Below are 15,453 nucleotides of genomic sequence, written 5' to 3' on the forward strand. Positions count from 1 at the left end.
ATATACATATATATATTATATATAATATTAAATTATATATTATATTTATAATTAATACATGTTTTCCAGAGAGTTGTTTTCCAGAGAGTTGTTTTCCAGAGAGAGTAATTTGAATCTTCGTGAGATGAAAGTTATTTAAGGTATTTTTGAATTCTCATTGTTTTTATCCCGTATGCAATGCTTAAAATCTTTGGTTACTTTGTTAGTAGTCTTTAATTACTCCTTGTTTAATATTTCTGCCTCCTAGCTTTTACTTGCCTTTTAATTTTATTTTATAAAAAATAATGTAGGATATGACAGAATTTTCCTGGATGAAACATTTTGAAATGTAGATGCTAATCCTGCTTGTTGTATAGCATCTGTTAAATTGTTGAATGCTTTGTCTATTTGTAGAAGTCTTGAGCTGAATATTATAGTTTAATTTGGATTTAAAGTTTCTTTAAGATCATCCCATATGTGCTCCCATTGCACAGCGTTGGTAATTTTTGAAGGATACTTCTTTTGGCGCGTTGGGAAAATGTAATGGGGAGTGATTTTGTTCCGAGCGTCTGGAAAAACGACTCCATGAAGTTTGTCAGTATTTACGACGCGCGGCAAAGCGATTTCAAGTATACGGCATTAAGTTGTCTTCTTTTCTTCTTCCCCTTTTTTTCTCAAGCGGGTCACCCATCCAAATACTAATCGTGCTCAGCGCTGCTTTACTTAAATGATCAAAGCGAGAACTAATGCTGTAACCGCGTTGTGGCTGTTGACGCGTGAAGTAATTTGATATATCTCTCTTATATTTAGTGTGAACTGATATCTATATTTTTATATTTTTTATTCTTTTTTTTATTCTTCCTTATTATTATTTTTTTAAGTTATTTTTTTGAAGTAATTGTTAAGGTTATATTCGTTTTGGTACGGCATAGAAGTTAATTTCTCATGTGTGTACATAAGTACACACACCAGTTTTTTTTTTATATAGGATAGGTTTGCTTTGATCAGTTATTATTATAGGTGAATTGTCTTAACTGAGATCAAGTTATGAGTCAGTTTTGAAGTAAATTAGGCTTAGACCTTTTAGGACGCCGAAGTCTATTAAGTCGAGAGTTTTATTAGAACCTAATGGCCAGTATGTGGGTTCATCTGTCGTGAGGATGTCTAGATATGCATTTGTTATATATGAGTTTAAAATTTTACCTCTTGGTGAAGTTGTTTTTGATCCCCAATTTGGATGCTTGGCGTTAAAGTCGCAAGCTGCTATAAATTTATTACTTAATGCCTTAAAAAAGTTGTTTCATTGATCGTTTGTAATTTTGAATTTTGACAGTGCCTAAATAGCAAAAAATTTATGTGAATTATCCTGAGTTCATAAAGTAATTGTATTGGCTTAAAGGTAATCGTGGACTGTTTTACTGTGTAGATAATATTTTATCTCGTTCTTAATAATTATTGCAGTTCCACCATGCGCTTTACCTGAAGGATTTTTTATGTTATAGATGGTGTAGTATGGATTATTTATATAGTTTCTATCTGTGAGATTAGTTTCAGATACTAGTAGAATGTCTATATCATGCGTTTGTACGAATGCTTTGGTTTCTTGAATTCGTTTTTGTAATGCATTGCTGTTTCAAACCGCTATTTTTATTTGTGTATGCATTATTTGTTATTAAGTCGCTTATTTGGTAATAGTTGTAGCGTTGTTGTATTTTGTTGCATTGTTTGTTTTAAGAGAGAATGTTTCTCTATTATCATTGTTGTTTTGATTTCGGTATTTTTAATTGACTGTTTTAATAGTTCTTTAATGTCCGATTTTTTCTCAGTAATTAGGTATTAAACATTTGTACGTGCTCGTTTGGTAACTTCAGCGTAGCTTCTTCTTGATTCGCTGAGTTCTACTATTTCTGTATTTTCCCTGTTGGCATTTACGTTTTGTTTATTGCAGCAAATTTCTTTGTAAGGATCGTCTAGAATAGGTTTTCTTAATACTTTTTTTTAGCGTAGGAAACAATTTTTGTTGTAGTAGTTTTCTTGTCTGACACCTTTTATATTAATTTGCTAGATGGTAACCGTTGCAGCTTACACATTACTTTTTTGAATTTGCCCTCTTGAGAAAAGAATGTTAAATGTTTTTTTGCAAATGTTACACAGATAGGATTTTTGTTGCAGTAATTTTTTTGTTTTCATAGGCTTTCCCTCGTGTGCATTGGTTTATTTTTCTTTTAGTTCTATGTAGTCTAAATTTAATTATTGTATTAAGCTAGTTATTATTCTCGAATATGTTTTTATTATTATCCTGAGGAGATAGTTCAATAAAAAATAAAGGTAGCAGCATTTTGGTATCGAATTTTGTTATAATATTTGATGATCTTACTTTATTGACAAGTTTGTCTAATTCATTTGTTATTTCAACTATATTAAACTTGGGATGAAGTCCTCGAATTACGATTTTATAGCTCTTCTCGTTATTTTCTTAATTCTTGTAATATCCTGCGTTTTTAGTTTTTAGTGCATTTATTATCTTTCTGAATGTATCTGGTGTTGTAGTTTGAACTTTCTCTTGATTGTCCTTAAGTTGTTTTATTACATAATTGTTTTTACCAGCTGTTTCATCCAGTAACTCGAGCAGAGGGTCGATTATTTCTGCGTCGATGTATATTGGTGGTGGTTTTACTGCTTTTTTTTCTCCTACTTTTTTTGTAGTGTTTTGACTTACTAATGAGTCATCGAGTATATCATAAGAGTTGCTTATGGGTATGTCTTTGAGCCATTTTGTAGGTAATGGTACGGAAGAGTAATTATTGTTGTTTTTGTTAACTTATCTGGCGTTTTTTTAAGTTTTGTAACTTGGTTCATTTAGCGGAAATCTAGTTTTGCGAATCTTCCTAGTCTGTATCCTTCTCACTTTCAATACACGAGTTTATATTATCTATTCGATTATTCTCTTTTCTGTACGAGCAAGGTTAAAGGAATGCTTTGTTTTCATCGACGTTTGACCCCTATTTGGGTATTTTAAATAATGAATCTGTTGTCGTAATTATCGATTTTAAGAGGTTAGATATTAATAATTTTCATGGTCAAAACTTCTTGCAATAGGCTTACCACGGTTACCCACGTGGTGTGCAATGTTACCTCGCTAGGACTCTGATCGCTCACCCTTGTATTTGAGATATAAACCTTACGTACGTTACATTGTATCTCAACGTAATTATTATTTAATTACTTATATGTCGGTAGCTGTAGATAAACACGTTTGTATTTTCTAACGATTGAACAAAGAATAAATGGATGTAGATCCATATCAACTTTCTCTAGTATAATGAATAATTATTAACTAGTCTAAAAAGTTAGAATTAATAGTTGGTACATCTGATTCTGGTAATTTCTGATCAATGATTTTGTCTTGGTTTAACAAATTGCGTACTTAATCTGGTACAATGTCTTGATTAGAAAAAACATTTATAATTGAAGATTCAGCAAAATATAGATTTTATCGAACTCAAAATCGAGGAGATCATGGACATCGACTGCGTTTCTATTAATGACGACGTAAGACAGGCCTTGCAACGGGAAACAGGATAAGTGCGGACTTTGGTGTCCAAATCTTCGGTCTGAACCAAAACGAGCAATATATGGCGGTGTGCGAGCTTGAATCGCACGAAGCAAGGGTGCTGCTTAGTCGAGGACGGATCGGAATCGGATAGATGCGTTACCGTGTCCGGAAATGACTATCTGCGACGAAATGCTATAGGTGTTTGGGATACGGACACACAAGAACAAATTGCTCAAGGGTGGACAGGACAAAAAGCTGCAGAAAATGCGGTTAAACGGGACATTTTGCAGCGGACTGCAAGAACGGGCCGTCTTGTCCTCTGTGCACTGAGGCGGGGCACGGTGACATCTCGCGGGATCCGGGATCTGTGCGGTTTTCCAGGCTGCACTGGAAGAATGTAGAAAGCGAGACAGGATAATACAGGGAAACCTGAACAAAAGAAGGACAGCAGACATGCTACTTCCCCAGATAGCCGACGAACACGACGAGGACATACTGATAATATGCAAACAATACAGGACAAAGACGACACAGAAATGGACCACGAACGAGACCGAGACAAAAGCTATAGGTAAGGGGCGCTGCTCGATCACGAATTACAGGCTGCGGAGTTAGCGACGACTATGTATAGGTCAGGATCGGCGCTGTCACGTACGTTAGCGTCTACCTGACCCCTAACTGCACTTTGGCGGAATTCGAGAGGAAGGTGATGCTCCTCGAGGACGGAATCAGGGATCTGCCCAAAGACGTCGCAGTTGCAGGGGACCTCAACGCGAGGATGATCAGTTGGGATCGACGAGAACAAACAGACGCGGACGGCTACTGGAGATGGCCGCAAAGCTAGACCTAGTCGTAGCAAACACAGGAAACGTACCGATATATTGACGACCAGGGTTCGGCAACTCTTTATCAGACGTTACGATGACATCAGACAGTTTGTTGACATAGGTGAGGCGATGGAGGGTGATCGAGAACTACACGGCCAGCGAACACCAGTACATAGCCTTCGTGGTGACAGGACCGACAACAACGACACAGAAAGGACTTAGCACCCCCCGCCGTTCAACGTTAACAAACTGGACGTACAGAAATTTCGAAGGAGATGGTGGCACACCAGCCTCGATAACAAAAGTCCCCCCGGAGCTGGTTAGCCGGCAAAGGGGGGAGTGACTGACGGAAGAGACAACAAAACTGACGAAACAGCTGTGCAATAGCACAATGCTGAAGCGATATAACGTACTACACAGAAAACCACAGTACTGGTGGACGGCCGAGATAGCCCAGTTGCGAAAAACTAGCTTGGCGAAGCAACGACGGGTCACAAGGGCTCGCGGAAGACCCGAAAGGAAAATCCTTCAAGTCGCTTATAAGAAAGCGCGAAAAGCGCTAACGAAGGCTATCAGAGACAGTAAGTCGCAGTGCTAGAAGAAGCTCTGCGAGGAGGTAGACCGGGATCCCTAGGGAACCGGCTACAAGATTGTAACCGGCAAGCTAGGGACCCGAGCTCCGCCGGAACTCAAAGACGCCGAAATCACACGACGGATCGTTGACGGACTTTTCCCGACACACCTGACAAGCACGGACGACACGGAGACACCAGCAGCCCCTATCTTTACCGTAAGAGATCTCAACAGAGCATCCAAGGCGATGAAGGTAGGAAAGGCGCCGAGGACAAACGGAGTACCTGGAGAGATTATCCGGCTGATGGTCAAACTGAGGCCGGAGATATTTCTCGACCTGTACAATGAGTGCTTGACAGCAGGTACCTTCAGCGATCGGTAAAAAGTAGCGAGGCTGGTACTTATCCCCAAGAGTGAGGGGGATCCCAGCATGCTATCGGCCTGCCGGCCGCTGAGATTACTTGACACGACAGGAAAACTATACAAACAATTACTGAGACCCAGACTAAATGACGCGATAGGGGCCGGAGGTGGGCTTTCAGACATGGAATTTGGCTTCAGATCAACAACTGTCGATCAACAATTGAAGCGATTCAAAAAGTGATCGACACTTTTAGAGACACGGAAAGACATTGTCATGGAATTGTCATGCATTTGTAATGCGGCCAATCGTGCTCATAGCGACACTAGATATACGGAATGCTTTCAACTCGGCGAGGTGGGTGGACATATTGGAGGCGCTGAGAGGCGATTTCATTTTCCCCCCTCATACTTGGTCCGGGTAGTAAAGACTACTTGAGAAAAGACGAATAACTAACGAGACAACAGAAGGACAGATAGAAAATACCCGCGGGGGTCGCGCAGGGATCAATATTTGGTTTGTAGAACGTATACGACAGCCTGCTCAGAAGCTATACGTGGTAACGTCTACTTGAGAAACAGACGACGACGAGACAACGGAGGATCTACGAACAAATACCCGCGGGGGTCGCGCAGGGATCATATTTGGATTGTAGAACGTATACGACAGCCTGCTCAGACTGCAGCTCCCGATCGACGTGGTTCTCGTCGCTTACGCTGACGACATGGCGGCGGTGATCGTTGAGCGGACCCCAGAGCTGGCGCAATACAAGTTGAACCAGACAATAAGACGTGTTGAACGATGGATGACCGATCACGGACTGCAACTTGCAACGGAAAAGACGGAACTCATGTTACTTTCAAGGAGACAGATACAGACGACGCTACCCATGACAGTTGGGACCGACGAAATCGTGACCAGAGGGGAAGTTAGGTATCTGGGGGTGACCCTAGATACGAAGCTGACCATCCAGCCCCACATCAAAAAGACTACCCGGAAGGCGGCAGAGAGGATTTCATCCTTAAGCCGTCTGATGGCAAAAACAACTGGACCAAGACCGGGGAAAAGACAACTGTTAATGACGACGGCCCACTCGATTCTGTTATACGGCGCGGAGATCTAGGCAGACGCCCTAAAGACCAGAACGTACTGCCAAACAATGATGACGCTACAGAGACAAGGTGCGCTAAGGATCGTCTGCTCCTACCGGACTGTTTCTGCACAAGCTGTCCTAGAAGTGGCGGGCGTAATCTTTGTGGACCTCCTGGCGTTCGAGCGCAAGAGAATACACGAGAGGAGCGCGGAAACGAGATGGCAGGAGGCAGCAACAACGGAAAGATGCAGGACGATATCGGCATAGAAACAACGATGGACAGACGGAACAACAGACAACTGGACAAGACGGCTAATAAAGGACCTGGAACCATGTCTTTGGAGGGAATTCCACGACGTAAACTTCTACGTTACCCAGCTTCTGACAGGGTACGATTACTTTAGACGGTACCTTTACAGCATGAACAAAGTACAGACACAGGACTGGAAATACTGCAAACACGAACGAGACTACGCGGAACATACGTTCTTCGAATTTGACCGCTGGACAGCACATAGACGAAGACTCGAAACGACCGTTGGAACCATCACCCAAGACAACATCGCCGAGGTGATGCTCAATACAACATAGTGGGGGAAATAATGGCCACATATATAGAGACGATACTAAGACAAAAAAAGGCAGACGGCTGCTTTAATAAAAGAACAGAAAGACTGACACGAAGACAAAGAACAGACAGAACGAATAGACGCAAACTGACGGATCCTTAAACATAGAAGTAATATCAACATTGTACATGTTTACGGGAAGAACTAAAGGAGATAGCGGTTTAGTAAGTAGGCTTCGGGAGTCCCACATACCCATCAGTCGGGCTGGTGGAATCCGTAACCTGGATTCCGCAATTTCTGTTCTCCTTTTGAGAGATCTTCGGATTTCGCAAAAGGGGAAAAAAAATAATAAATAATAATAATAATTATTATTATTATTATTATCATTACAAATTTTCATTGTAATTTTCTTATTTTCTATATTTATTTTTAATTTATGTTATTATTATTATTATTATTATTATTATTATTATTATTATTATTATTATTATTAATTTTCTTTTTACATAGAATATCGTTGATAAAGAAACCTGTTTCCCCCTCCCTGATTGATGATCGATAATTTCGCTAATGTAAGCAGATTTTTTTTTCTTTTATTATTATATTTTTATTCATTTATTTATTTATGTAATTTCATAAATAGATGTGCACATAATTATGAAAGTCGTCTAAAAGATATATTTCTTGTTTCGAGATATTTAATGAATTGCATTTGAACGAATTAAAAAATATTTTTACTCTGTACGATATTTTAATTTACAATTTTTGTGTGTGTTGAATAATGGAAATTTATTATGAATATGGAATTTTGTCTGAATTTCATACGAAAATGTTGTTCTTAAAGCTTGAATTGACTTAGACCATTTTCTGATTATTTTCTGAAATTAACTGAATGTCCTACAAATGACTTAAAGCAATAAAGAACTATGAGATTTATTTGAAACAATAACCTTAATAAAATTATTCATAAACATTTATTAATTATTTTTAAAAGTTATCCATTTTTTTCATTTCGAGGTTTTAAGATTCTTAAAATGTTCCTGAAAAACTGGAGGGATGTATTGTAGTAAACACTTAATATCTTTATGTTTTTCTTCATTAATGGTCTAATAATGGCGTATAATGGAAGTATTGTAATATTTCCGTATATTTTTGTCTTCCTTTTTTAGGTGAAAGATCAAAAACATGGAATTTAGAATCATCTAAAGAAGTTTTATAGTACATTTTATAAGGTTAATTTTTCCAAAATCTCATCCATTGAATTTGCAGCCAAGAGACAGATACGTCTGCGGTATTTCTATCTGAATTATATTGTTAGATACACCGGAATGAATTGGCAAATTTTGTCATTATTTGATTGTCATTTATTGTACCGGCTTATTATGTAGGTCAGAAACGCGTCAAAGAGGGCAACGCGCTATTCTCCAGTTATATTTATAGTATTACTTTAAATTTTAGACTTAGGCTACTTTCATAATTAACACTAAATGAATTCTGTATAACATTTAAATTACAACCACTATCTAAAGGTTCATTTTTAATGATACCGTAAATTAATATTGAATAAATTTAGTTTAAAATAATGTAGTGTGAAGTAATTGATAAACTCATTTCTTTTAAATTTTTACTCAGAGAACTTTCATAACTTTTGTCACATATATATATAAGGTATATTCTATACAGTTCTTATAAGGATTATATCTTGGAAATATAACTGCCTTGAATTTCTGCAAATAAGAGAAATAGCATTTACAGCTAATATTCACTCTTATTTTATGGTCTTATTACTGGCATCGAAATTCGAGCTCTAACCGTCTCTTCTTAACAAACTCCTAAACATTTTTATATCTTTTATCCCGTTATTAGCGTTCCCGAATCTTTCTAAGCCTAATACGCCTGCGCGTCTAAACTGTAAGACAGCAGCCAGTTTAAATCATTAGTTAAGGTGACGAAATATAAATAGTAATATTCCGTTACATATATATATATAAGAAAGAATAAAAAAAACTAAAATATGTGTACTTATGTACGTACGTAAGAAGTCATACTTCTTTGGCGTACCAAAATGAATATAGCATTAACAACCTCAAAAATAACTTCAAAAAAATAAGTATAATCTTATTTATTTATACATGAAGAAGAAGAAGGGTTTATTTAAAATAAGAAATAAAATAAGAAATAAAAAATAAAATAAAAAATAAGAAATACAAAAATTCATCAAATAATAAACTTTGAGGTAAATTTTCTTCGCCAGGTGCAATACGTAAATATTGTTCTTCATCCCACACTAATGTCGGTTGTTGCGTCGTAAGACTCTCTTCTTCATTAATGTGTTCGCTGACATCATTTTGTCCAACTTTGAGATGGTATTAAAAATTGTAGACAAGCTTTAATTGTACGCTTGTTAACAATGCCATGTAAGTAACTAGATAGGTCAATTTTCTTACGTATAATATGTACATTTATACAATAATCGTTATCAATATTTTTTTGAAAAGATTTGACCATTGTACTAACTAAAACAGGCACGCTAATTACTTGACTATAAATGGCGTATTTACCATTCACACGTCTCAGATATCTGATCTGCATAAAAGAAATACGAGGCGAAATTAATCTTTCAGAAACTAAATCTAAAGGTGGTAGATTCTAAGGTACATCTGGATATTTGAGGCTGATATATGTTGATATTAACGAATATTCTTCTTGTTTAAAGCTTGTATGCATGTATTACAAAGCTTAGTATTTTTCATAGGTACATTAGGTATAAATTATATTATAATATAATTATGTTCATTAGATTGCTCTTTTAAATCCTTTTTAAACTATATTCTGTCACATACTGAGCATGGATGTCCAAATGAATTGCAAAAGAATTTTATTTTAAATTCCTTATGAGCTCGTTTAAATTGATGATAATTGCTATATTGTAAAGAAGGATCTAAATCTATATCAATTTGCTTTCCATCGGAATGATTAATTACTAACTGGTCTGAAGAGTTAGAATAAATAGAGGGTACATCTCACTGGGATAATTCCTGATCCATGATTGTGTCTTGGTTTAACGAATTGCGTTCTTCTTCCGGTACAATGTCTTGATTAGACAATACATGTATAATAGAAGCATCAGCTAAATATTGACCATTTCGTGCTCGAGATCGTGAACTTTGCTTCATGTTTGTTAATATAATGTTTTTTGATGTTATACGATGATGACACTGCATAGAAGATTTTTCCATATGCAAATCAGCTTGCACAGTAATATAGTTGTGATAGTCATTTTCTGCAGTAGACAACGATGCATCTTGAAGATGAAAATGTAAAAACTAAAGACCAAATTAAAAAACGTAATAAAAGAAGTATAGGTTCAACAATAATAATTAGCAGTACTATTAGTTATTGCTCTGAACTTTAAATTGTATAAATTTGTACCGGTAATCATAGGCTGAGCTGATGGTTCAGAAGTCATTAGTAAATTCAAAGTCGATGGGACACATAAAGTACCATTCGCAGATAATTGGTTTTCTTGAAGAAATAAATGTAAAATAAATGTCAAATAAAATAAATGTAAGTAACTTCAAATAACTTTAAAACATAAAAACCAAACAAAAAAATAAATAATTAGCAATAATATTAGTTATTGCTGGGACATTTAAATTATTTAAATTTTTACCGGTAATCACAGGCTTAGCCGATAGCTCGCAATGTAAATTAGAAGTTGACGGAGTACATAAAATTTAATTCGCAGGCAATTAATAACCTTTTTGAATCATTTTTTTCGCAGCTAATGTACCCTACAACGTTTGGCATTAGCGTGCATTATGTTTTCCTTATTTTCCTCATTATTTTTCCTATTTTTTTATTCCTTTTCCTACGAAGACGATAATTTCTACATTTCTCTGAATTAGTTTCAGGCACCTCGAAAACTTAAACAGAAATTTAAATGTATACTGATCCTGGTCAATAAGAAATTTGCAAAATATTATAGTTTAATAATAACTTTAAAATTAAAAAAATTAAGATAATTAAAAAAAAATAAATAAATTTTCAATAATAAATAATACATAATAAAATTTAAACTATAGATAAATGTGAACGCCTAATCTTAATTTTTGTATTGTAGCTAAGAAGAATATTGGAAGATCTACGTCCGATCAGCACTATTGTTTTATTAATTTACATCCCAACTTGTCTTGTAACTTTCTGTACGATTTTCTGGCAAATTTTTAGTGAAGCTTAAAACTTAAGCAACACATCATTTACTTCTCCATCTTCATTGTAATCAATATGTAATAACTAAAATTTTCCCGAATGCTAATATGTACTCTACATTTGTAAATAAAATAAAATATAAATTCAATAAAAGCTTTAATAAAATAAAGATAATAAATTTAATTTAAATAAAATACAATTATTAAAACAAATAATAAAATAAAACAACAAAAAAGAAATAAGAAAAACATTTGGTTAAATCAATACAAAGTATAATACTATATTGGCTCGTCAGGAAAAAGCTTTGTAGCATAAAAGCTCTTGTTGATAAATTAAATATAATAAGGAATTGCGGTTTTAACAAAATATTAAATACATAACTCACCTCTTGCTCGCTTCACTTGTGTGCGAATTCAACTAAAAGGTTAACCTCGTTTATGGAAGTATAAGGAATACTTATACTTTGCTTATTTCGCTTCTAGCTTAAATCGCTTTGTTCATCGCTTTCTTTGTAAATTCTTCGCCGCTTATCTAAGACGTGCCGTCGTATGCGTCCAGTGGAAGAATAGGACGAGTGTCATTCTTTAATAGACTCTGCATGGTGTGCTTAGCAACGGTTTAAAGAGTGAGGAGGGACGATAATGAAATTTCGTTAATTTCAATATTTTTGAAATGATTGGGCCGCGTATTTCGAATATACATTAAGAATCTATAATCTTTATAAATGGTACATAAATTGTTATTACGTTGAGTACCTCACGAATTCTAAAGGAAATCCACGTCAGGCTACGCTCGTTATTTAGTATTGGAAAAGAAGTATAACTTCAAAACATTCACAATAGATTCAAATTGCACAATACGTTTTCATTCTTTTATGCTACACTCTCCATAATTTTATAATTAATTACAAATTATCTATCAAAATGATTACATTTATTATTATTATTATTATTATTATTATTTTTATTATTATTATTATTATTATATTATTATTATTATTATTATTATTATTATTATTATTATTGTTATTAATATTATTATAATATTATTATTATTATTATTATTATTATTATTATTATTATAATTACTAATTTCGTTGTTATTTTTAATTTTCCTACTTTGTTTTTTCATTAATGTTATTATTATTACATTATTAGCATTATTACGATTAATTTTTTTGTTACAAAGAAAATAGTTAATAAAGAAACCTGTTCCTCCCTCCCAGCTTGATGATCAATAATATACGACTATGTAAGAAGATTATTTTTTTTTTAATTATTATATTTTTTTCTCATTTATTTATTGAAGTTTTTTAATTTTATATAAATATTTATATGTAAGCTTTGTATACATGTGCTGGTGTATTGAGTGATTAGCTGTTTGGATGTGGCGCTATACATCGGATTAACAAAAACATTAGAGAGGTAGGAAGGGAGAGACAGTTGGTGTTTAAATCTAGTAGAAGTGACAGTTAGTGTTTAAATCTTGCAGGAGTGATAGTCTTTAAATCTAGCAAGAGCGTTTTAGAAGATTAGTAGAAAAATCTTGTAAATTAAATTTAAATAAAAACGTATAAAGATTGACATCGATTAATAGAGAAACGGGAGCATGAACTTTTAATTGTTGATTCTCTTATTTTAGGTCAGTTGATCACGTGTATGTATTGTAAAATTATTAATCAAATTCATTATGTTTAAATAAATTACTCTTATTTTAGACAAATCTAATTGTGGTTCTTACTCTCAACAAATTAAGGATTACAAACATATTATATATATATTTATAGCGTCGCCAGGTATAAAGGAGGAGGATTGAAATTATAAGAAGATAAGCTACTAATTATTCTTTTTTATTAAGTTTACAAAATAACTTCAGAAAAGAAAGGAAAAATATTTTTAATCGATCGATATATTATATATATATATATATAAGAAAGAATAAAAAGAATAAAATAATATAAAAATATAGATATTAGTCCACATTAAATGTAAGGAAGATATATCGAATTACTTTATGCGTCCACGGTAATGGCGCGGTTACAGCATTAGTTTTCGCTCGATCATTAAAGTAAAGCAGAGCTTAGTACGATTAGTATTTGGATGGGTGACCTGCTTGAGAAAAAAAAAATGGAAGAAGAAGAGAAGACTACTTCATGACGTATACATGAAATAGCTTTGCCGCGCGTCGTAAATACCGACAAACTTCATGGTGTCGTTTTTCCAGACGCTCGGAAAAAAATCACTCCCCATTACATTCTCCCCAACGCGCCAAAAAAAGTATAACTTCAAAAAAATAAAAAAAAATATCAAAATATAGATATCAGACCCACTAAATATAAGGGAGATATATCGAATTACTTTATGCGTCAGCGGCCATGGTGCGGTGATAATACTACTTTCCGCTTCTTCTCCTCGAACCGTCAAGGCGATTGGATCGTGCCGGAGCTCGTACGTGAGTGAAGTTCTCCTCGAACCATCGAGGCGAGTAAATCGTGCCGGAGTTCGTACGTGAGTGAAATCCGACGTGAATTTTCACGGTAAGTGCAAAAACTGGATCGACCAGTGCTATAATAAGAAAGAAATTATTGGAAAAAGCAAAGAAAATATTAATCTAAGCATTGATAATTACTTTCGATTAACATGTTAGCCTCCTACAGAGGAGGCGGAAGTAACGAATGTATATATAAATAGTAGTAAAATAGACAGTGATAAAACTGAAATGGATACACAGGGAAATATTAGGGGGACCGGAAAGTAATGTCGTTTCTGCGCATGCCAGTACTTGATTGTCATTTGTCAGCTCATTGTTTGGTTCAGAGGCGTACCAAAGACATTGTGAGGTTATAGTGATTTCTTTACTTATAGACAATTGAATTACAATTTTTTTTTGTAATTTTGGGTAAAATGGCCAGCCAAATACCAGAAGAGGTACACATCCGGCATTGCATGCTCTTTGAGTTTCGCAAGGGAAATAACGCAACAGTTGCTACCAAAAACATTTGCGATGTTTATCCAAATGCACTGGACATTCGTAAATGCCAAAGGTGGTTTTCCAAGTTCAAATCGGGTAATTTTGATCTTTCCGACTCGTATCGATCAGGAAGACCATCAGCGTTAGACAACGACGTGTTAAGGGCGGAAGTGGAAGCAAATCCGTGTCAGACGATCGAGGAATTGTCAAACAGTCTCAACCAACCTTGGTCGACCATCCAAGAACATTTGAAGCAGATTGGGAAAGTAAGCAGAGCAGGTGTTTGGGTCCCGCATAATCTGTCCGAACAGAATAAGGCTAACCGATCAATCACATGCAACTTATTGCTTCAACGACACAACACAGAAGCGTTTTTTGATCGCTTGATCACAGGAGATGAGAAATGGGTCCTGTATGATAACCCAAAACGCAAAAGGCAGTGGCTCTCTCCAAATGAAATCCCTCGGAGTACTGCTAAGCCAGGTTTACACCCCAAAAAAGCGCTTTTGTGTGTTTGGTGGAGTATTCGCGGCATTGTTCATTTTGAATTACTGAAACCTGGACAAACTGTTACTGCAGACTCTACAGCGAACAATTGCAGCGAGTCAATCAATCTTTAATTGAAAAGTGGCCAGCGATTGTCAACCGAAAAGGCGTCATTCTCCAACATGACAATGCAAGACCGCACTGCGCAAGGCGAACTCTAGAAAAAATTAATGAATTGGGGTGGGAGGTGCTGCCTCATCCACCATATTCGCCCGATGTTGCACCATCGGATTTCCACTTATTCCGAGCGCCGCAACACTTTTTAAGTGGCAAAACATTTGCAAATTTGGATGATATCCAAAATGCCATCTCTAGATATTTTGCCGAAAAACCAATTAATTTTTATCGATCAGGGATTGAAAATTTACTCACTAGATGGCAAAAGGTTATTGACAATGATGGGAATACATCATTGATTAAAAATAAAGACTCGTTAAAAATGTATGTGTTTGTATTTAGCGTAAGAAAACGACATTACTTTCCGGTCCCCCTAATACAATGGCCAAAAAACGCGCTCGCTTGAATTCGAAACCTAAAATACCCGAGAAGAGGGACAGACAGGGGGAAAAACATATGAAGACACCGATAAAGAAAAACCTTTAGAGTGTAAACGAAGAAAGTACTGACCTTTGGCGTTCAACAATGCAGAAAAAAATTGACGATCTTTCTGAGACCTTCGAAGACCTAAAAAAAGTGAACGAAGAATTAAAGAACGAGAACGAAAAATTGAAGAAAACTGAAAAGAAAAGAACAAGCTCCACGCCGGG

General features: G+C 35.3%; 1 protein-coding gene and 1 long non-coding RNA gene across 2 annotated transcripts; both read left to right on the forward strand.

Annotated features, from left to right (window-relative positions):
* The first annotated feature begins 12,721 nt into the window (after positions 1 to 12,721).
* On the forward strand, positions 12,722 to 12,951 carry LOC122525671. Its single transcript, XR_006305859.1, has 2 exons — positions 12,722 to 12,811; positions 12,888 to 12,951. It is a non-coding gene; the product is annotated as an uncharacterized LOC122525671 (long non-coding RNA).
* Positions 12,952 to 14,073: 1,122 nt separating this feature from the next.
* Positions 14,074 to 14,760, forward strand: LOC122525698 (histone-lysine N-methyltransferase SETMAR-like). Its single transcript, XM_043648619.1, has one exon. It carries the CDS (start codon positions 14,074 to 14,076, stop codon positions 14,758 to 14,760), a length of 687 nt encoding a protein of 228 aa, XP_043504554.1.
* Positions 14,761 to 15,453: the final 693 nt, after the last annotated feature.

Source organism: Polistes fuscatus, unplaced genomic scaffold, assembly GCF_010416935.1.
Source record: "Polistes fuscatus isolate 324 unplaced genomic scaffold, CU_Pfus_HIC Scaffold9, whole genome shotgun sequence".
NCBI classification, from domain to species: domain Eukaryota; kingdom Metazoa; phylum Arthropoda; class Insecta; order Hymenoptera; family Vespidae; genus Polistes; species Polistes fuscatus.

Bases quoted from the DNA above. Each gene is read 5' to 3' on its own strand.
- LOC122525698 (XM_043648619.1), top strand. From the start codon at position 14,074: ATGGCCAGCCAAATACCAGAAGAGGTACACATCCGGCATTGCATGCTC.